Source organism: Diplotaxodon limnothrissa, linkage group LG4, assembly GCF_057381915.1.
Source record: "Diplotaxodon limnothrissa isolate DT_005_m linkage group LG4, D_limnothrissa_male_GT1.1, whole genome shotgun sequence".
In the NCBI taxonomy this organism is placed as follows: domain Eukaryota; kingdom Metazoa; phylum Chordata; class Actinopteri; order Cichliformes; family Cichlidae; genus Diplotaxodon; species Diplotaxodon limnothrissa.
In genome coordinates this window covers 29,799,085-29,822,345 of record NC_140599.1, presented here as the reverse complement: position 1 = coordinate 29,822,345, position 23,261 = coordinate 29,799,085, and the positions used below count along the sequence as shown (strand labels likewise).

The 23,261-nt window shown below is 39.5% G+C and overlaps 1 protein-coding gene across 1 annotated transcript; it reads right to left on the bottom strand.

The window, feature by feature from the left end:
* Positions 1-12,997: 12,997 nt before the first annotated feature.
* On the bottom strand, positions 12,998-21,008 carry hsd3b7 (hydroxy-delta-5-steroid dehydrogenase, 3 beta- and steroid delta-isomerase). The gene is made up of 6 exons (XM_085352815.1): positions 20,842-21,008; positions 19,486-19,641; positions 16,542-16,650; positions 15,147-15,246; positions 14,529-14,691; positions 12,998-14,010 (listed from the first exon to the last, which is right to left on the bottom strand). The coding sequence occupies exons 1-6, from the start codon at positions 20,999-21,001 to the stop codon at positions 13,598-13,600; spliced, it is 1,101 nt and encodes a 366-aa protein (XP_085208941.1). The 5' UTR covers positions 21,002-21,008; the 3' UTR covers positions 12,998-13,597.
* Between the last annotated feature and the right edge of the window lie 2,253 nt (positions 21,009-23,261).

Here is a 23,261-nt window from a genome sequence, read left to right as displayed (position 1 = left end):
CCAGTGGGCCCAGGAATGTGCGTGTCAGTGATGACCGTCTGTCTCAGAGCACTCAAGTAAGGATTACTGTCTTAGAAAGCAGGAGGGGAGGTGGGGAAAGTCATTTTGATTAGCTTGGACCACTCTGTCAACATCGTAGCATAAAAATTTGCATGTGAAAGAAATAAAAACATATGGGGACACAGTTTATTTATGAACCTGTGATCGTCACACCCATAGTAATAGAGAAATCCACAACCCTGATTGTAACAGTTGGTGAAATGTTAGTATTTGACCACTAGGCGGAGCTCTTGTAATGATAATGTAACTAACTCATTTTATTTTGTATGTTTTATTTTTGTGTTGAGCATGTTAACATTTTCCTTTTTTGCCTACCGGATTGGTGTACAGTTAATTTGATACATGGAAAATAGCCGGTTAATTTTGTAAATATAAGGTAAGGGCAGAGGTCACTTCCTGTTTTGGAAAAAAGTCAGAGAAGCTGCGCATGGTGACGGTCTAGCCGTGTAAAAGTCAAGCTAAGAAAGAAGAAATAAGCCCTAAGTTCCAGTTACACCGGTTTGTCTACTTGCAGGCCAAAGTGGTATGTTTGTTTATATTTTGTGAATTTTATATTGTAATATGTTTTAATGCTGAAATATAATTTTCTTGTACATTTGTATTCACCAGTTCTACGGTGTACCTGTACGTTAAGAGAAGCACAGTAAACATCAGTAAAGAAGAACTCTCATGTCTCTCGTGTATGTGTACAAGCCGGCATAGTAGAACACTCCACTGCTCCGGAGAAGGCAACGAGATGGTTGGACCGACGCTACTAGCAAGAGACGCTACTAGCAAGAGAAGTTACTAGCAAGAGAAGTATCACATGCTCCAGCAAATGCATTGAATACGTAAAGAAGCAAGCTAACAAGTGAAAGATAGTCAAGCAAGCACAAAAGTCCGTGTCTTGGAAGTAACAAAGCACTTGTAAATTGTTATCAAGCCTCAGTTCCATTTGAAATTCAAAGTGACCTTTCATATTAAGGAGCAGCTAAAATCAAGATTTATCAAGTAAATGTTAAAGTCAAGTGAAAATACTATTAAGACAACATGGCAGATGAAAATGAAGATGCAATACAGCCCACTGAAGAAGAAAGTGCTGAGGATAATTTTCAAAATGATGAAAGTAAAGAGCAGACAAATGGAGAAGAAACTCCACAGTGCTCAGTATTTACTGAAGGCACACAGTCAGAAAGCTTACGCAGAAGCCAGCGCACACGCACTCTCACTGAAAAGGGACAATCCTTACAAGAAGCCAAGTTAAATGACTTGACAAACAATTTTGAGCGAGTTTACAAGAAGTAGAAATACCACATAAACTTATTTAAAAGAATGGTGAAGAGTAAAGACATTGAGTTAATACCTGAAGCTGTAAGTGTTATAGACACTAGTATGACTGACATCTGTAACATTCATGATGAGATCAGAAAAATACAAAGTCCTGATATTGAAATGCGCAGAAGATGTGATGTGTGCATGGCTATCAGTGAAACTGCCAGAGCAAAGGCTCGGTGCCTTTTAGAAGAAGATGGTGATCCAAATAGTATACCCTGGCCTGATTCAGAGTCCGTGTATGACAGCAGTTCATCCAGTGCTACTTCAAGGATCACATATAAGTCAAGGTCTATCTCTGGGATGTCAAAGCAATCATATCTGGTCACACTACAACAAAGACAAGAAGCTGCAGCTGATGTAGCAGCTACAGAAGAAGTCATTAAAATAATGAAAACACAGCATCAGTGTGAGGAAGAAATCAGAGTACTTGAAGTTGAGGATGCAAGGAAAAGAGCTCAATTTCTAACTGAGAGCACCTCAATAAAGACAAGGTTAGATGAAAAGAGAAAGGAAGTGGAACTTTTGAGAGAATTGCAAAAGCGTAATGCAGCACAAGCAAGATTGAAAGTGTATGCTGAAAGTGTGAATAGTGAGGATGAAGACAAATCTCCTGTTCATTCCCAAGTAAGACAAGATAGTTCCGTCCCGCAACCAAGCTTTCCAAATGTGAACTCGAAACCATTCATCCCATCTCAAGTTAGAGCTCCGCAACAAATTGCACCTCTCCGAGCCTCTGTCCCTCAAACAGCAATTCGTAGTGCAAATGAAACGCCCTCCACTGATCTTGTAAGGATGCTCGCTGAAGCTATCATTGCAAACAGAATCCCAATCCCAGAGCCTCCAGTCTTCACAGGTGATCCACTGCAGTATAATGACTTCAAACATTAGTTGACCGCAAGAATCTGCCAATTCAAGAAAAGCTATTCTTCCTGAGAAAGTATGTTGGAGGTTCAGCGAAGAAGGCTATTGAAGGACATTTTCTGGTTGGAACAGACACCGCTTATCATGCTGCCTGGGAGATACTCAACGACAGGTTTGGAGATCCCTTTGTGATAGGCAAATCATATCGTGACAAGATTCAGTCATGGCCAAAAATTAACAACAAAGACACTAAAGATCTACGTGAGTTTGCAGATTTTCTAAGCAGTGTTGAGTCAGCCATACCTTATGTTCAAGGTTTACAAGTTTTGCATGACTGCGTGGAAAATCAGAGGATAGCTGCAAAGCTGCCTGATTGGCTAAGTGCACGGTGGAACAGAACGGTGACAGAGTTTCAAGATGAACACAGAATGTTCCCAGATTTTAGTCATTTTGTCAAATTCCTGAATAAAGAAGCAAGAATTGCATGTAATCCTATCACTTCTCTGCCTGCAATAAAGCTGACTGAACAAGACAAGCATGCATTCAAAGACAAGCCCAAAAGAAACTACATGCTGAATGCTAAGTCACTTAGTACAAGCTCTAGTGAAAGGACAAATGTCACATGTCTCTTTTGTAAGAAACCTGGTCACACGCTTCAGAAATGTCGCAAGATAATGGACAAGTCAGTTGAAGAGAGAGTAAAGTTTGTGCAGTCTGAAAAACTGTGCTTTGGTTGCCTCAAGACTGGTCATAACTCTAAGAACTGCACTTCCAGAAGTGTGTGTGACAAATGCCAAAAGCCTCACCCAACTTGTCTACATCAAGACAGAGAGAAAAGAGACAAGGAACAAAGAAAGAATAGCCAACAACAATTTAAGGCTAACCAGGAAACAGAGGTTTCTGAAGTACAAGAGCAAGTATCTAACCAAGTTACATCCAACAGAGTTGTGCAACAAAAGTCAAAAGGTTGTACTTCCTCAGTTGTCCCAGTTTATGTATCCACTGTGGATGAACCAGAGAATGAAAAGTTGGTGTATGCTTTGCTCGATACTCAAAGTGACACCACTTTCATCTTGAAAGACACAGCTCAGTCGCTCAACGCCATGTTAGAGCCAGTTAAACTCAAGATTTCCACTATAACGTCCAAAACAAAAGTTGTTTCAAGCAGCAAGTTAAAGGACTTACAAGTAAGAGGCATTTACTCTGAAACGAGAATCAAACTACCAACAAGCTATACCAGAGACTACATTCCTGCTAACAGATCACATATTCCCACAAACAAAACAGCAGAGAACTGGTCACATTTGAAACATTTATCAAAGGAGATGGCTCCCAAGCTTGATTGTGAAGTTGGACTACTGATCGGATATAACTGTCCTCAAGCATTGCTCCCTCTAGCGGTGGTCAGTGGTGATCGAGACCAGCCATTTGCACAGAAATCTCTGCTTGGCTGGAGCATCATTGGCTACAGTGACTCTGAAGGTGATTGTGAAGATGAAATAGGAGTAAGCCATCGTGTTATTGTTAGACAAGTCTTGCCAGCTGTAGGACCAGCTCACAAGCTCAAAACGGAAGTTCACTTTGTAAGCAGAAACAAAGTCAAAGAAATACTTACTCCAGCCGAGATACTTAATGTGCTAGAGATGGACTTTGTTGAAAAAAGTGTTGAAGAAGAGTCAATGTCACAAGAAGATCTACTGTTTCTAGCCAAAGTAAAAGAAGGCATAAAACAAAGGCAAGATGGCCACTTTGAAATGCCACTACCCTTCAGACAAGAAAGACCTGACTTGCCAAACAACAAACTTTGGGCAGAACACAGACTGAAGTGTTTAGAAAGGCGTCTCAGAAAAGACGAGCGCTACTACAAGGACTACGTGACTTTCATGCAAGACATCATAAAGAGAGGTGACGCAGAGAAAGTGCCAGAGGCTGAGCTAAATAATCAACCAGCATGGTACATTCCTCACCATGGCGTCTACCATCCGCAGAAGCCAAATAAGATCCGCGTCGTCTTTGATTGCTCTGCAAGGTTCCAGAATACATCGCTCAACGAGCATCTCCTGTCAGGACCTGACCTCACAAATACTCTTGTTGGAGTTCTGTGTCGTTTCAGGAAAGGACGTGTAGCTGTCATGTGTGACGTGGAGCGCATGTTTCACCAGTTTCATGTTGCCCCAAAAGATCAAGATTACCTCCGATTCCTATGGTGGGAGGATGGTAACATGGAAAAGTCCACATCAGTGTTTCGCATGAGAGTCCACTTGTTTGGTGCAGCATCTTCACCAGGATGCGCAAACTTTGGATTCAAGCATGTCGCTGCGCAAGGTGAAAATAAGTTCAGTGAAGCCACGGTGAAGTTCATGCAACGCAACTTCTACGTGGACGACGGTTTGGTGAGTGTGGATTCAGTGCAAGAAGCTATTCAACTTGTAAAGGAAGCTAGAGAACTGTGTGCCACCGGTAAGCTGCACCTGCACAAGTTCATTAGCAACAGCAAGGAAGTGATTGCTGCTATCCCAAAGGAAGAATGTGTAGCAGGAGCAACTGATCTGGATCTGGCACTAGGAGAGCCAAAGATAGAAAGAGCCTTAGGGGTCCAATGGTGTGTAAGCTCAGACACCTTTCAATTCAGGGTGATTGTAAAGAATAACCCCTTCACTAGAAGAGGAGTGCTCTCGACAGTGGCCTCAATATTCGACCCACTTGGATTCGTCGCTCCGTTCATTTTAGTTGGTAAGAAACTCCTCCAAAGAATGTGTCAGGAAAAGCTGGACTGGGACGAGCCGCTTCCAGAAGATCTCAAGCCTCAATGGGAAGCTTGGCTCAGAGACCTCCAGAACCTGTCCTCCATAAAGATATCACGTTGTTATGTCCCATCAACATCTGACCAAGTGAAGCAGTATGAGTTACACAGCTTTTCTGATGCCAGTGTAACCGGTTATGGTGTGTGCTCATACTTGAGAACAGTGACCAAGTTTGGAGAAGTACAGTGCACTCTTGTGATGGGTAAAGCAAGAGTCGCTCCTACTAAAGTGACAACCATCCCAAGATTGGAGCTTTCTGCGGCTGTAGTAGCTACGAGAGCAGCTGACTTTCTAAAGAGAGAATTGGAGATCCAAAATATTCAGGTGTACTACTGGACTGATTCCAAAGTTGTCCTTGGTTATATTAACAACGACGCAAGGCGCTTTCATGTATTCGTTGCTAACAGAATACAGAGAATCAGATCAAGTACAGAACCAAGTCAATGGCGATATGTTGCCTCTGAACAAAATCCTGCAGATCACGCATCACGTGGAGTCATGACAAAAGAACTAGTACAGTCCAACTGGTTCACAGGACCAAGTTTTTTATGGCAAAAGGAACTACCACAAGAAGATGCTAAAGTGAAAGAGATCAGTATCGAAGATCCAGAACTCAAAGTCACAACAGTATTCGCAGTTAAGGCAAAAGAAGAGAAATCCATTTTAGAACGACTGGAAAAATTCTCAGATTGGACGAGAGTTGTGAAAGCAATAGCAAGATTAAGACGACGTGTAAAGTATGCAAAGAACTCAAAGTAAATGTCCAATGAAAGTACTACGTTGGAAGAAAGGAAAGAAGCCGAGGAGTTCATCATACAGACAGTTCAACAAGAAGCATTTGGAAAGGAAATTAAGATCATAAAGGATAAGGAGGAAGTCAGACCATCTCACTCAAAGCTACTTCAGTTAAGTCCATTCCTTGATCAACACAATATCTTGAGGGTAGGAGGAAGACTTACAAAAGCATCAATCCATCCCAACATCAAACACCCAGCCATTCTGCCAAAGAAACATCATGTGTCGCACCTGCTCATCAAACATTTTCATGAGAAGACGCATCATCAAGGCCGAGGGATGACAGTAAATGAGATACGGTCCAATGGCATATGGGTAATTGGCTGCAGTACTGAAGTATCGTCATTTATATACAAATGTGTCAAATGTAGAAAGTACAGGAAAGGCAATCAAGAACAAAGGATGGGAGACCTGCCACCAGAAAGACTGGAAGCTACCCCTCCATTTACATACAGCGGTATGGACTGCTTCGGACCATTCTGTGTAAAAGAAGGGAGGAAAGACTTGAAGAGATATGGACTCTTGTTTACATGTATGTGCTCGAGAGCTATACATATAGAAGTTCTAGATGATCTCAGTGCAGACTGTTTTCTCAATGCACTCCGTTGTTTCATAGCAATACGTGGCAACGTAGGTCAGCTGCATTGTGATCAAGGCACCAATTTTATCGGTGCAAGAAACGAGCTTCTAACGCAAGCAACTCAAGAGAAAGTCAAAGAGCTGGGAATAACTTTCGTTTTCAACCCACCTGCTTCTAGCCACATGGGAGGAGTCTGGGAGAGGCAGATTCGGACAATAAGAAATGTTCTGAAATCCATTCTTGACCAGTCAGCTTCAAGATTAGACACTTCATCATTGAGAACGTTCATGTATGAAGCTATGGCAATAGTAAACAGTCGACCACTAACTGTAGAGTCTATCAACGACCCTGTAGGACTGGAGCCGTTGACACCCAACCATATTTTGACGATGAAGTCAGCAGTGATCTCACCACCACCTGGAGAATTCGCTAAAGAAGATCTCTACCTCCAGAAAAGATGGAAACGAGTACAATATTTGGCGAATGTATTTTGGACAAGGTGGAGAAAGGAATATCTGTTAAACTTGCAACAGAGAAGCAAATGGAATAAAAACAGAAGAAATGCAAAAATAAATGACATTGTGTTATTACAAGAAGACTGTCTTCCAAGAAATCAATGGAAACTCGCCAAAGTTGTGGAAGTCACTCCAGGAGCTGACGGCAGAGTCAGACAAGTTAAGCTTCTCATCGGTGACTCTACTAGAGACAATAAGGGGAAGCACACAACTAAGACGATTTTAGAGAGACCCATACATAAGACTATACTTTTACTTGAAGCAGAGTAAAGACTCAACATAATGTTTATTGGTTAACCTTCGCTAAGTTCATTGTTGGGTCAAATTCCTTTAGGATCACACATGCTGTTGCGATAGTGTGATGGTGGGAGTGTAACAGTTGGTGAAATGTTAGTATTTGACCACTAGGCGGAGCTCTTGTAATGATAATGTAACTAACTCATTTTATTTTGTATGTTTTATTTTTGTGTTGAGCATGTTAACATTTTCCTTTTTTGCCTACCGGATTGGTGTACAGTTAATTTGATACATGGAAAATAGCCGGTTAATTTTGTAAATATAAGGTAAGGGCAGAGGTCACTTCCTGTTTTGGAAAAAAGTCAGAGAAGCTGCGCATGGTGACGGTCTAGCCGTGTAAAAGTCAAGCTAAGAAAGAAGAAATAAGCCCTAAGTTCCAGTTACACCGGTTTGTCTACTTGCAGGCCAAAGTGGTATGTTTGTTTATATTTTGTGAATTTTATATTGTAATATGTTTTAATGCTGAAATATAATTTTCTTGTACATTTGTATTCACCAGTTCTACGGTGTACCTGTACGTTAAGAGAAGCACAGTAAACATCAGTAAAGAAGAACTCTCGTGTCTCTCGTGTATGTGTACAAGCCGGCATACTGATGGATTTAACAACCTTATTTTGCTGCTCATGCCTGGAAAAATTACATCTTTATAGCTGGTCTGGAAACGCCTAGGATTTCCCCCAGATGAGCTGGATGAGGTGGCTGGGGAGAGGGAGGTCCTCCCTTTTGTGTTAGACTTCTGCCTCCAAGGGGCTGGAAATGGATGGATGGACTGTATTGCTTAATAAGATTTACGGAAAAACTCTGCTGTAATGTCCCCCAGTGTGGCCATTTGTAATTTCTAATCTAATTTCAGCCCACACAAATCAACAGCAGTGATCACAAAACGGTGTATAACTGAATACAGTAGTGAGATCTTTAACCAGGTCTTCCCATTAACACCTGACCTGTCCAGAGGTTCAGTCAATGAGCTCGTCAATAGCTTCAATGCTAAAATGTTAAATGTCATTGACACTATTGCTCCCATTAAGGTGAAGGTTATCTCTGGAAGGAAAAAGTCTCCATGGAGAAACTCCACACTGGTGAAAAATGAAAAAAGAGAGTGTAGGAAAGCTGAGCGCAGATGGAGAAAAACAAACCTCCAGGTTCATTATGACATCTATAAAGAGAAACTTCACAATTATAATTTACAACTGAGGAGTGCAAGGAGGTCCTACTTCTCTGACATCATCACCAAAAACAGTCATAATGCTCGGGTCTTATTTTCTACAGTTGACAGGCTAACAAACCCTCCTGTGCCAGTGGCAGCTGAACTTCATTCGACCATGGCCTGCAATGACTTTGCCAAATTCTTCACAGAAAAAATCCAAAAGATTAGATAAGCAATTGGTACATCAACAGCATATTCAGGATATGTACTGTGTCCACTGAAAAACTGTTTAAACACCATCAAACAGTTTCACCCGATTAACAGCAAAGACCTGAAGACATCTTAGGTCAACTGAACTCCTCCTGCTGTTTAGATGTCCTGCCAACAAGTTTTTTCAAAAAGGTCTCAAAGACTTTGGAGTCAGACCTGTTACAGATCGTCAACTTTTCTTTAATGTCAGGTGTGTTTCCAGAACCACTAAAAACTGCTGTAATAAAACCTATACTGAAAAAGGACAATCTTGACAAGACACAAATGAACAACTACAGGCCGATCTCAAATCTCCCATTTTTAAGTAAGATCATTGAAAAAGCAGTTTCTCAACAGCTCAATTACTTCTTAAAACAGAATAACTGCTATGATGCCTTCCAGTCAGGTTTTAGACAGAACCACAGCACTGAAACCGCTCTGACCAAAGTGTTTAATGACATATGTCTGAATACAGACAGTGGAAAAATGTCAGTCTGTCAGGGGTTGACATTTGTTCAAACACAAGTAAGAGAAATAAGACACTGTAGACCGACTCAGAGAGTATTAGAAAACGTGCGCACGGGTGAATGTCTCTGAGAAGACACATACACTGAGCGCAGGCTTGGTTCTTTATTTATAGTGAAAGTAAGTTACATAGTACTTCCTCTTTTAACTGAAAGGGGAGAGGTCAGGCATTATCTCAGCTTATCTGACCTTGCACACATACACTGAAAATAACAATGCAGAAGTATATCATGCTTATCTGACATCACACACTGAGGTAAGGAATGCATTATGTTCTCTTTAACAATAAGCTTGGTTATGTGAAAATATATGAACACACAGAATATAAGGCACACTTGATTATATTGTATTATAGAGATTTGGTTATATTGTATAATGTAGAAAATCTCTTAACACAGTCTTAGTTTTACTGGATCTCAGTGCAGCATTTGATACAGTTGACCACAACATATTACTCAAACGACTGGAGAACTGGACAGGTCTTTCAGGAACTGTACTAAACTGGTTCAAAACATACTTAGAAAACAGGAAATACTTTGTATCAATAGGTAACTTCACATCTGAGCAGACAAGTATCACATGTGGAGTTCCCCAAGGTTCCATCTTGGGACCCCTTCTGTTTAACATTTACATGCTCCCACTGACACAGATTATAAAGAACAACAAAATAAACTATCACAGCTATGCAGATGACACACAAATATATATCACAATGTCACCAGGAGACCGAGGCCCTATACAGGCTGTTGGTAAATGCATCGAGGAAATTAATGACTGGTTGTGCCACAATTTTCTCCAGCTAAACAAAAACTGAAGTAATAGTCTTTGGTGCCAAAGAAAAACAATTACATGTCACCAGAGAACTTCAATCTATACACCTAAAAACCACAAACCCGGAGAGAAATTTGGGGGTAGTGATGGATGCAGACCTAAACTTAGAAAAACACATTAAGACAATAACAAAATCAGCTTACTATCACCTCAAGAATATTTCAAGGATAAAAGATCTGATGTCTCAACAGGACCTGGAAAAACTAGTCCCTGCATTCATCTTTAGTAGGCTTGATTACTGTAACAGCATCTTTACAGGTCTACCTAAAAAATCAGTCAGACAACTACAGCTCATTCAGAACTCTGCTGCTCGAGTCCTCACTAAGACCAAAAAAGTGAACCACATCAGTCCAGCTCTGAGGTCCTTACACTGGCTGCCTGTCCATCAGAGGATAGACTTTAAAGTTCTGATGCTGGCCTATAAAGCTCTGAATGGTTTAGGACCAAAAATACATCAGTGACCTCCTGACCCAGTATGAACCTTCCAGATCCCTCAGGTCATTTGGATCCGGTTTTTTATCAGTTCCCAGAGTCAGAACCAGACACGGAGAAGCTGCATTCAGCTTTTATGCTTCATATATCTGGAACAAACTCCCAGAAAGCCTCAGATCAGCTGAAACACCCAGTTTATTTAAATCCAGGTTGAAGACTCCTATTCTCAGCTACATTTGAATAAAACACCAAATCCACACTGTTAAGCTTAAATTTCAAAACTTACATTTTAACTACTGATTTTATCTACTGTCCTGATTTTATCTACTGTTTTTTAATCAATTTTAACTCATGCTTTTTATTTGTTTTTGTTCTTTAATGTCTCTAAAGCACTTTGAATCACCTTGTTGTTGAATTGTGCTATATAAATAAACTTGCCTTGCCTAATCTAATCTAATGTCGGCCTTCACTGTTTCCTCTCTTGTAGCCGTAGGAAAGATGTCTTATCGAGTTATTGTTAATAGTCATAGTTAGAGCATAGTAATGGTTTCCTATTTAACTGAAAAAAGGCAGGGCAGCTTTACAGGTCTTTATTGAATGTAAGTTTTATCTGTAAAGGCAAACATGTTATGAACCATTTTAGATAAGGACCGGGGAACAGAATACAAACAAAATAAATGAAATATGAACATAAAAATTCAGTCTAGACAGGATGAGCTGCAAAATGGCCATGCTGAACCTCATCCTTGAGTCCTTGATCTTTTTCTGTAGGGCATGGTTTGCTGATCCATTATGGAGCCTCTAATACCTGCAGCTGGGTCCAGTTCTGGGCAGACCCACAGAGTCTGCTTTATGTGATTTTCAGTGGTACAGACACTGTACCTTTCAAATGCTGTTTGACATAATAAGTGAATCTCAATCTTTGAACAAAGACAAACATTACATGTAATCAGATTACATTCAGACAGTCTGTCTGCTTTTAAAACACCCCTTTAAATTCCTTTAGTTTAGTCTTAGTCTTAAAAATCATTTCTGTTCCTTACCCAAATATCCACATCATATCCAAGGTTCCATCTGTAACACAAAATGTTTCCATTAGTGTGACTGATTGCAAAACAAAGAACAGATGTCTTTTATTTAAACAATGATTGCTACAGTGACCTACAATAAATGTTGCAGTGCAAGGAAGCTGGCTGACCCTTACTGTCCACAGAGTGGAGGTCTCTGTTTTCTCTGTCTCCATAGTTCCTGCTTCCTGGAACAGGACCCTCACCTGCCACAGGTCTACGGAGTGGCTTTTCTGACAAAAGACTGTAATTTTTTTTAATTTGTATTATTTTTTGTCTTCTGCTATTCCTGGAGTAAGGATGTGATGCCAGCATTACAACAATGGTGTTTCAATCACAAAGATGCATAATATTGTTTCCTTCCAAAAACTATCCATGTAAAGTCTTTTTCTTTATAGAATCAATGTGATCTGTCGATTGTTATGACAGCAGACTCTCAGACAGAGTTGAAATTAAACTTTAAGACATCTCAGGTTGTTCATGTTTTTGTATATATAAAAATGTTCAGAATATCTATTCACTTCTCATAAAAGATATAGGTGTTTGTTTTCACATAGGTTATGTTTTACTGGTTCACCCCATTTGTTATATATAGCTCCTGGTTGGCTTGTGAACTCAAACAGGTTTGACACACCTAGAGACTCCAGTTGTGAACCACCAAAACACATCAGTTAAACTCATACAGATATTTTGCTGTATTCCCACAGACATGCTTTCTCTTACATCATAGAAACATTTTATAAGAAAGCCTAGCCTTTGTGTCAGACCATATTACAATCTGCTGGAAATGTAAAAAACAAAACAAAACAAAAAAAAAACCCCACACACACACAACTTAATTTTTCCACATTCTTGTTTCCACATCTTTTGGTTTTGTTTGCAAAAAAGGATTTATGAGTTTGTTTGGAAACTGTTAGTCTTTGCTTTGTATTTCCTAGCACCATGCATGGTGGTGTTTTGGAGATTGCTATGCAAAACCTCAAAATGGGGGACACCCAGGTCTACAGGAACACTATTTAGCAAATTCTAAAGGAACTCCCTTTTCCTTCTGAGTCATAGAAGTTCAAATCCAGCTGGTTTTAATATAGCATGACAACAAGTTTCCACATGACTTCAAGGAGTGATTCTCTCTACCTACCGCAATGGGTAAACACTTGGATACATAGAAACCGGAGGACACAATGTAACCACCATGGGGATATGGTGTGGGCAAATATGCATACTGAAACAAAAACAAGGATTTAAAGTTGTGCAAGTGGTTTCCAGGGATGGGATGTAGTGATGTGTATCAGAGTTGTTATGCAACCAAAGACTGGGATGACAGGCAATGAGATCAGGGCACCGCCCTGATGCCAAGCACAACACACGAGGCCTTGTACAAAGGATTAAATAAATCTTTATTTGTAATGACAAAAAAAAAAAAATTTAAACATTCCAATTGTTTCACAATAAACATTTATTCAAACAGTATAAAACATTTTATAAACTCTGCTAAATCAATAAAATATTAGTAACCTGAGTAGTAAATGCATGTAAATTGAGTTTACATATGCACAGTATTAATAGTGACAATTGATAATATTTAATGTGAAATGCATATCTAAAATTAGTACATGCCACATAAATGGATAGAACAACAACATAATAATTATGTCGTCTTCACCATTTGCCCCATCTAGAACTAGTTCATTAACAAATGTAGTTAACGGTTCTGATGGAATCAGTGGTCAACATTTTATAATGAAGCTTATTTTAACTTTGAATTAAGGCATTCTGTGGATGTTGGCAGAACTGAAAACACCAACACTCTAGAAAGACCAAGAACAATACTGCTTTATCGGTACTGCATAGTTTTTAAAGCTTGAATGTCGAAATGAATGCCGTTTCAAAAATGTTATGAAAGCACCTTTTAATCTACTACGACGAGAATTATTGAGACATCTTTTATAAAACTATGTTTATATGCTCTGTATAAAAGCTCTGTTACACTGTCCCTACTGTAAGGCACAGTACTGCTTGTTTCTCTACAACATTAATAGACAACAGGCATTATTTACGTATTGCGATCCCGTCTGTCTACATAGCAGCTTCTAATAAATGTTGCTGTGGTTGAGCTCAGATCAACAGTCTTTGGAGTTTTCTGAAGGAAATGTGCTAATCCATTTCTTTGTGCGGGCCAGACATTCATCCCAGCTGTACAAGGGGCGGTAATCGAAATGACGCTCAGCTTTGTCGGTGCGCACTGTGAAGGTGGTGCTAACAACGGCCAAGGTGTAACTGTTCAGCAGCGGCGTGTAGTTGTATATGGGTTTTAGTAACCAGCGCATTAAATCATTAAACATGGCCAGAAACCATAACACCATTGTGGGTATCCGTGCCTTTCGAAAGTTAAACTCTGAGAACAACACCATGTTGAAATCTTCGTAGCTTTTGTAGGGTGAGTCATCGTAGCAGTAGAACACTTCTCCTCCAACTTTCTCTGGGCGCTCTCTCAAAGCTTGGGCTGCAAGGAGATGCATCCAGGCAACATTGCCTAGGTAGACAAGTGGATAAGTAACGGATTTAATTATGGTGATGGTAAAGAGTGCAAATACTTAAAATACATCAATTGTAGATACTACTTTAGTCATTTAATCTGCATCCAAGTGACATCCTTTCTATCCAGTTGTGGCTGATACTGCATGCCTTACATGCATACATTTGTAAAATGTATTAATATCATAAATGCAATCATATTCTGTTAGGAGATCAGAGGATTTGTGGTGTGAATTGGATGCATGTATACATGTTCACCGATAATGACCATCTGGTATTGAATTTATTATAAACGGATTAAAAGTTGTTCAAGAGCCTGCTTAAGAGCATCAGGGTTTCTTATCATATTATCATCTGAAATTCTAATGTTATGAATTGCGTTAGGTGTAAAACCGTAAACTTCCTGCGAAGTGCAGAGGAAGTGCTTCTACATGCTACATCTGCTTTAAAAATGACGGCGCCTTTAACCAAGTTTTCAGTGCCACATAGGAAACATCACAGAAGTGGTAATTTTACCTGCATAAACTCGACCGTGTTCAACATGATCTGGGATGCCTCCAACAATCAAGCCTCCCCTTTGAACACCCTGCTTATAGAAGTCCTTCATTAGCTGGTGCCCCTCGCCATAGATCCCCGTTGGCCTCAGTGAGCATGTGTATAAGTGCTTACCACCCTTAACCTGGACAGGAAATAAAAACAACTTTTAGTTTCCAGGCCGGAGGCAGATAAAATAAAAGAAGATTTAGATATAATTGTAAACAGCAAAAATTACACCATTGTACCACCGCATAGCCACAAGGGAAATTCTCACATTCTGTGGCAAAGTTGCACAAGAAACCACCCCCCCCACACACACTATGACTTTGTTTTTTTAAAGGCTCCAGTCCAGCTCAGCAAGAGACTAAAAAACAAAAACATCTGCATATCTCGAGCCTCTGCATGGAACTGCCCAGTCAGAGTTTATCCAGGTTAAGCCTTTTTAGAAACTAATCCTTTTACTGGTTTCACTGCATTATCATAGTTCAGTTCAAATGTACATTTACTAAATCTGCTTCATTGTGATGTAGTTCAAACAGTATACCACTTTTCTTTACACAAAGTAAACATACCATTAATTTGTGAAATATATCTTACCTTGGTGCCATTAGCATCAAGCACAATTTTCTCTGCCTCTGACTTGCTCTTGGGGTAGGCCATGCTGTGTTTCACTGTATAAGGTGTGTCTTCATTGCCCCTACAAAGAAAGAAGTTAAACATTCAGAGAAGTGCTCAGGAGAAGATAATCACCTAGTATTTTCTTGACCTTGCTGTGTGTGTTAGGAATGTGCTTATGGCGTACTAAACAGAAGTGTTGAAATGAACCTTGGCAAAGAAGAACAAACCTGATATCCATGTTTATTTGCAAGTTTTTCAAAGTTTGTTCTTATCTTTTTTCCAAATCTACTGTCTAAATAGAACAAATATTTGTAACAAGAGAAGGAAAAGCACGTTTGCTGGGCGTGATTTTCCTCATGTGACAAGGGCATTATGTGGAATTCTTTAAATCCATTTGTTACTTTAAATCCATTTTTGATATTGATAGTAATATGCTGCGACTTTAATTCTACTAGGAAATACCAGAAAGCTAATCTGTCTCAGTGGCTGGAGATGGGCTGACGTAGAAAGATCTCAGTAGATAAGAGGGCATCCACTTGGAATGATTATATCAATATTTTTCTTTTGAATCTTCATCTAACAATCTGAGAACATATTGTACTGTGAAAAAGCTTTGCACGTGTTCTACGTCACACATCAACAAGAAGGTGCCTGATTGATGCTACAGAAGGATCTGGGACCAAACATCCCAAAGAATCATCAAAAGAGACAAAAAGAACAAGGAGTCCAGCCTCAGATGCTGGCCTCTGTAAAGCCCTAATCTCAAGATCATGGAGCCAGTCTGAGATTAGCAGGCAGCACTCAGAATTTTACTGGTACAGGTTGGAGGGTAAAGGGTGCACATGCTAAATATTAGGTCAGAGTTTCTGCAGCGCAAACTCTTTTGTTTTTAACCCTTGGTAGTGGTTGGCCAGAATAGATTAACCGTAAACCTTCAGGAACTGGGTGGAATTTCCAACCAGACACTTAAATATTGAAGAATGCCCACTTGTGCACCGTCACCTTAACCTTAGTGCATACAAGCATTGCACACCAGGGTTTTTCATTTCGGTCATGGGTGACAATGGGAAAAACCCTACCTTGAAATGCTTTCAGCCAAAGCACAAAAACTGTTCCCTCTAACCGACATATGCCAGTAAATGGTCTGTCTGGGTCTCCTATTCCTATACTCAAACAATATGACGGTGAACTATACACCTGGATCTGACTCACGCCTTTAGGAGTGAACTTTCCATTTGTCATCAGTCTTGATTCAAGAGTCATTTCTATTTTGGTTTCTGCTCATTCTTACCCAAAATATCAAAATAAGAATAATTAAAAAAACCAACAACAACATTTTAAACAACTAACAATGTTATAGTTTTTGAATTTCACCTCTTAAAGTGATCTCCATTGATGTTGGGACCGACCACTTCCATGCTGCTGGTATAGAGGAGGCACTCTATGCCGCACTCCACACAGGCTTTGATGACATTCTTTGTTCCTAAGAGGAAAAGAAAACATCGTTTTTAGCAAGTCTGCTCACTTTTGTGTTGATAGAGCAGACTGTAGCTCAAAGGACACTGTGACACAGAAATAGTTTATTCCATCAGTGCAGATTTGAAGAAAGCTGCTATTTTTTATTTTTTTAATGGATTGCTTCAAATTACTATATGAAACATCTCCGTGTGAATAATTTAAACGGGACCCATGCGTGTTCTGTTTGTATGAGAGGATGCCACGAATATTTCTGGCTTCCACTATTGAGGCTATTGTTTACGTATCTGAAAGTTAAAAACAAAAATCTACGGAGTAAACACTTGACAAGCTGCATAGTTAACATTTGTTAAAGTGCTGATGAGAAAAAGAAGTGCTGATGTGTTTAATTTGCCATCTGAGCAAAACAAAACAAAAAAGAAACCCACAGAGTTCACAAATACCATGCACAGCTGCACAGACAACCATACCACTCCCTGTAAAGTGACAGACTTATCAGCACCAATGTGGTAGTAGATTATCAGGAACGTATGCCATATTTCACTAGAACAGAGCGAGAGGTTTCACGCGCTACAGAAAAACTGAAAAAGCCAGACCAAAAACACCTCTACAAAATCTAACAGTAAATTTGCTGAATATGTGTTGTGATACTCTATTCTTGGCAAAAGTGATGAACTGAAATTACCAGCACTGTCAAACCTACAGCTTTGCTGCTAGCACAGTTAAAACTAATCTCACTTTAAAGGCAAAAATACATAAAACAGGACACAGATAAGACAGAGGAACAGACCATAATTTAAGATTCAATTTAGGTAAACCAGTTCCACAGTCTTCTATGCATAGTGGCTCACTGGCATGATTTCTAGGACACCTAATTAAATACAGGAAACACTAATTAAATTTGTTTGATCTGTGCTTTTCCTGATGCAGTAATGTTTACCCTCTGCAAGCTCTGCTGTCTAGCTTTTGTGCCAACATGTGGTCTGAAAGGAGGTTAAACATTGCAGCTACAGCCTAAAATACACAGGCTATAAGTGTTTACAATATACTGCTGTTAGACTAGCATTTTAAATCTATACCAGTTATGAGAAGAAGAGAGATTTTAACCAGACACTAGAGGAGGAGGAACTAACAAGAATGTGTTGAAGAAAACCCCTTGACGCCAACACAGGGGGAATATTAAAATTCTTGAAATATTTTTCAGGTCCGTGAGGCCAAATGGGACAATCTCCTTGGACCAAGTAAAACAGACAGATGCAACTACTGGATCTTATCAGATTTTTACAGAAGAAAAACTTTAACTGTAGTGGTTTGTTCATATACACTCTAGCAATCCAAATAATTAACATCCATATGGAAAAAAGCTGACCTCTGCACGAGATCTTTGGGAGCCTACAGACAAAACTGCCTTTAATCTGCAGTGATTGTTTTTGGGGTACAGATATTAAAAGCAAAGCCTCACCAGCAACATTTGCATCCCTTCTTTATTACTGTGATCAGTGTCTTCAATCTGGTTTTAGATTCAGATCAATGAAATGTTTTTGTTTTCCTTCATCGCAGCACATCTGGCATGCTGCTGTCAATAAAATTCTTTAGTCACTTGAAAGTCAGCGCCAGAGACATTTCAGGAACTCGGGGAAAATAGGCTGCAGCATTTCCTGGCTGACAATTGTAGTCAACAAGTCCACTGAAAACAAATACCTCTTAAGTATAAAGAAGGCTGAATAGCTTATTCCTCTTCGTCACAGAGCTCCACTGTTTTCCACACACCATTTGATTTAAGGTTCAGTTAGCTGAATATTTTTTGAGTTTGTCTAACATGATGCCAACCTACTGTTTTAAATGTCCAAATACCAAAAATATTATAGAGATTAATGATAGCAAAAGCTTCAGTGTTTGAGCCAAATTTATCTCTTGAGAGCCATTTTGCTACATAAAACAGTAGAAGGAATGTTTAGACAGATTTTAAAGAATACAACCTGCCCACCTTCAAAAACCCCTAGAAACAATAGTAAAATAAACCCAGTAAATTCCACAGACCCGAAGAAACGATACTTTTGGGAAGCATTTAAAATAGTTTTCCAGTCAAGAGTAAACTCATTGGTTAACTGTTATTTTGGACTGCTTTTGGCAATCCAATACATTTATGAGTCACTAACTTTTCCAGGTTTGAACAAGGTGTTTTTATTTAACTGAGACACTTGACACACAAATCTGGAGTCTGTCTCTGATGCTCTCATGTGCAAATAGAGCTCTACAGTGACATATGATCAGTTAAACCTTGACCTAAATGTATAATTCAACCGACTCTATTTAGTCATAGTTTCAGTCAGTGAATAGTGACACTACTCTCATCATGTTCCAAAAAAGTAGAGGGGAACAAAATGGGTTTCCCCAGCAGTTCGCTTCTCGTCTGCACAAAGGAAACCCATCTCCAATAACAACTTCAGCATCATGTAACACTTAAACTCACCGCTAAATTCCACACTAACAGCATCAGCCAATTAGAGTTGAAGTTTAAGAGAATCTGAGACCTCTGGTGTTTAAACAAAGTATCCTTTCATAAAGACGAAACAACACTTTGAACACACAAAATGACCCTTGACTGAAACAAGAGGAAACCACACCTCAGACCAGAAATGTGAATATGTGAACTATAACTATTTTTCCATTTTTTGGTTGAAGGGAAACGTTCAGCCTTGGAAGTCATCCAAAGTAAATGTAGCCAAGGTTCTCCTCTAAATATCTTTCTGTGGTAAAATGTTTTTCAAGTTTAACTGTTGATTGATGTTTCCACCCCACCCCTTTTCCTTGTTATCACTTTGATCTTTCCAAGCCTCACCTGTTACGTTGACAGAGTAGATGAGGGGCTCTGGGACTTTGTACCAAACATCAACCAAGCTGGCTGTGTGGATGACAACATCGGTTCCACGGGAGGCCTCCAACACAGATTCATAATCCGTGATATCTCCTTGAATGACAACCACTCTTGTCCGCTCTGGGTAAAAAACATGAAAACACAAAGTTTAAAAACAAACAAATAAACCTGAAAATAATGTCCATATTCTCCCGAGAATTCCACAAGGATGTTACAAATACACTGAGGAACAAACAGTTTGTTTACCAAGCAACTTCAAAACAACCTCATTCTTTTCCCAGCCCGCCCTGATTTCATAATAGCAGTGTTATTTCCAGGTGTGATTTGCATCTTTCCGAATCATCAAGGCAAGTCCAATTTTATCCAAAGTGATAATGTCTTATTTTTAAATTCCACAGAAGTTTAAAACAATATAAGAGATCAGTCTCCACTGTTGCGCTGACATGGCAAAAATATTATGAAGGCCTTGAACCTATAAATTATCTACCATTTGTCCTTGAAACGCTGATAGCTCTGCACCTGGACCTTCACACAGAGATTCTGCTGAAATTCAAACTCTGTTTTATGGGTTTTGATTCTTAGATGGATCACTAGTCTTTTTGTTGGGGCATTAGTCACAGCTTTGAGGGTCTTGTCTTGCTTAACTTCTGTATTTTACTGTAAGCAGACCAGCAATCAAGGAAATAAAACATATCTTGGCTTCCAAGTGATTTCAGTAATGTTTCCCAGGAAGCAGGGAACAAAAACAAACACATCATGTGAACCACCTTTGGTCACGACTTCTGGTTCTATGTAAACCAACAGGTTAGCATTCAAATTATTCAGAAGGTGCTGAAAGTCACGGCAGGTGCAACAACAAGACACGACAGGTAAATTAGGGTGCGCTCAAAACACAGCTTTCTTTACGTTGCCAAGGTGATTAAAAGCATATCTGAGACACAAACATCAGGGTATGCCATTTTTTTCCTTATAAGTAATGCTGTACCTGCTCGAGGTATTTCATTCAAACAGACTCTAATTAAGATGACATAAAGCTGGCACGCTAAAGGTTTGAGTTACGATTCTTATCAGGAATGCGGTGGCGAAGTGATGAAGACAGTTTTGTTTTCTCTGGAGAATTACCATGAAAAGGAAAATGCTGCCGAATAAAACAAACAGCTCGAGTGATTTACGACAATATATCTGCGCGTATGTCTGTTTGCCGGTGAAAGATTTAACGTTAAATCGGTATATTAGCTAACGAAGTTCCGCATTATAAACAGAAACAGCATTGCATGACATAAGTCACGAACAGTCAAGAAGCGCTTCTGCTCGTCTTACCTGTGCTGAGATCATGCAAGGTCGGATCTACGCGTTTGTCAAACACCCGTATCTCCTCTAGACTGTCCTCCTTTTCCAGGAGAATTCTCAGTAAATGCTGGCCGAGAAACCCACAGGCACCGGTGAGCAGATACACAAGACCCCGCTGGTGTTCCGACATCGTGTTACGCTAATGAACTCTGTGCTCTGCAGCGGCGAGCTGGAGCTTTTGCCTATACTCGCCCCGCCCACAGAGATGATGACACTGATGCTAACAGACTCAATAAACTGATCCGCAAGGCCAGCATTATTTTAGGGATGAAGCTGGACTCTCTTAATTTGGTGTTGGAGAGGCGAATGTTGTCCAAGATAAAGACAATGTTGGATAATTCCTCCCACCCACTCCATGACATGCTGGCTAGCCACAGGAGCATGTTCAGTGAGAGACTGACATCAAAAAGCACCACTGCACGACACAGGAAATCATTCCTTTATTTATCAGTAAGTGAATTATTTGTATGTATATATTGTGCTACTTCTTGTACTTCTTGTATTGTCTGTTTTTGTTACTGTTTGTACTGGCACACTCTAACCAACATAATTTCCCCTAGGGATCAATAAAGTATTCTGATTCTGATTTACCCCTTTTTGTGTTTTTGTGGGTTGATCAGCCACTATTTTAAGTTTCCCCTTTGTCTCGCTAGGTAGGTCAGTTTGTTTGAGTTATAAGTATTGTTTGTCAACTTTGAGTAGAGTTCTGTTACTTTGACCCAAGATTTCAATTTTTTTGTGTAATGTAACCAACTTTGTTTTGAGGGGAGCTACGGGGGCCTCATCTTGCTTCCTTTACTTTCCTTCTGTCATGAATATATTGTCATAGTAAAATGGATCAGGAGACCTGTGAATGTAAAAGTAATGCCTTACACAAAATGGTCCATGTTTTTCTGCTGATGTTTTTAATATGTTTGCCTCTTGAACACACTCACCTACTTTTCACTGTGAGGAACAGTGGATCAGAAGAAAGTTGGCCTTATAGGGAGAGCACTAAAAAGATGGGAGTTGGAAATGCATATAGGGGCACATGTTAGCCAGCTGTAGCCTCGTCAACTCAGGTCACCATCTGTTCTCATCAGATTTCACTGCTTCCTCTTACAGTCTATGACAGTTGCAGATGCATTCATTTCCGGCACACAACTTCCTGCTCAACCAACATGCCTTTAAAGTGGCATAAGAGAGCGATCAACTAGAAGTCAGACTCTCACGCTTGTTTCCAATCTGAACATCCATATCCAGCAGGACACTGACTTGGTAAAGAAAAACACAAGATTTTCATTTATTTAAAAAATATTTTTTCAACATGTTGCTTTAAATAAACATGGAGACAGTTCCATATTTATGTTGTTTATAAAATAAATATAAGAATTATGCTACATTTTGCTTCTATTTCACTATATTTTGGAAACAAATATTAGTTTATATTATACAATATTGCAAACCATAGGTTTATTTTAGTCATTGCCATTTTTTGCTGGTTGGCAACCATTAGTGAGGGTAATTTGGGTCAACAACAACAAGGCATTTATGCTGCATTATGACAGAAACGGGTCCTTGTGTTCACCATGCTTCATTAAATGTTACAAAGGATCTCCACTGGACAGCGGACTACACTTTGGAAAATCTTCTGCTCTGTAATTGTTTTAGCATGTTGCATTGCTTGATTACATCTACCTTTAAGTGCACAACTGCTTCTCAAGTTTACTAAGAAAAGGCTTTTGAAGTGGTTAGCACTGTTACAGCCCTCTTTTTCAACTTGGGTGTTCGAACCCACTGTGTACTAATAAATTCAGTAGTCTGTAGGCATGCCTGTTTGGTTAACTGATGATTTTAAGGTGACCAATGATGTTTAATGTTTAAGAACATAAAAATGATCTGTTGTGATAGACCAAGGAACACCGCATACCCATCCTTGTGCCTGAGGGGAGCTAGGATTGATCCCAACCATGAACCATAAAATGTATTAACAGTTTTAAGACCACACTTTATGCACCATACTTAAACAGAGGACGTCATTAGAAAAAAGGGAAGAAAACTGGTCACATTTCTATAGTGTCATTTCAAAAGGAAGCAGATAAGAATGACTTGATGGTTAAAGGTTAAGAACTTTTCTTTTTTTTTACTGCTTCCAGATGAGTTACAGGGCTAGGAGTCTTCTGAACCTGGTGCCTTTATTGCCCTCAATAACTTTTAACCAGCAGCTAATGGCTTCAGAAGTGATGAGGGGAGCTACGGGGGCCTCATCTTGCTTCCTTTACTTTCCTTCTGTCATGAATATATTGTTATAGTAAAGTGGATCAGGAGACCTGTGAATGTAAAAGTAATCACTTACACAAAATGGTCCATGTTTTTCTGCTGATGTTTTTAATATGTTTGCCTCTTGAACA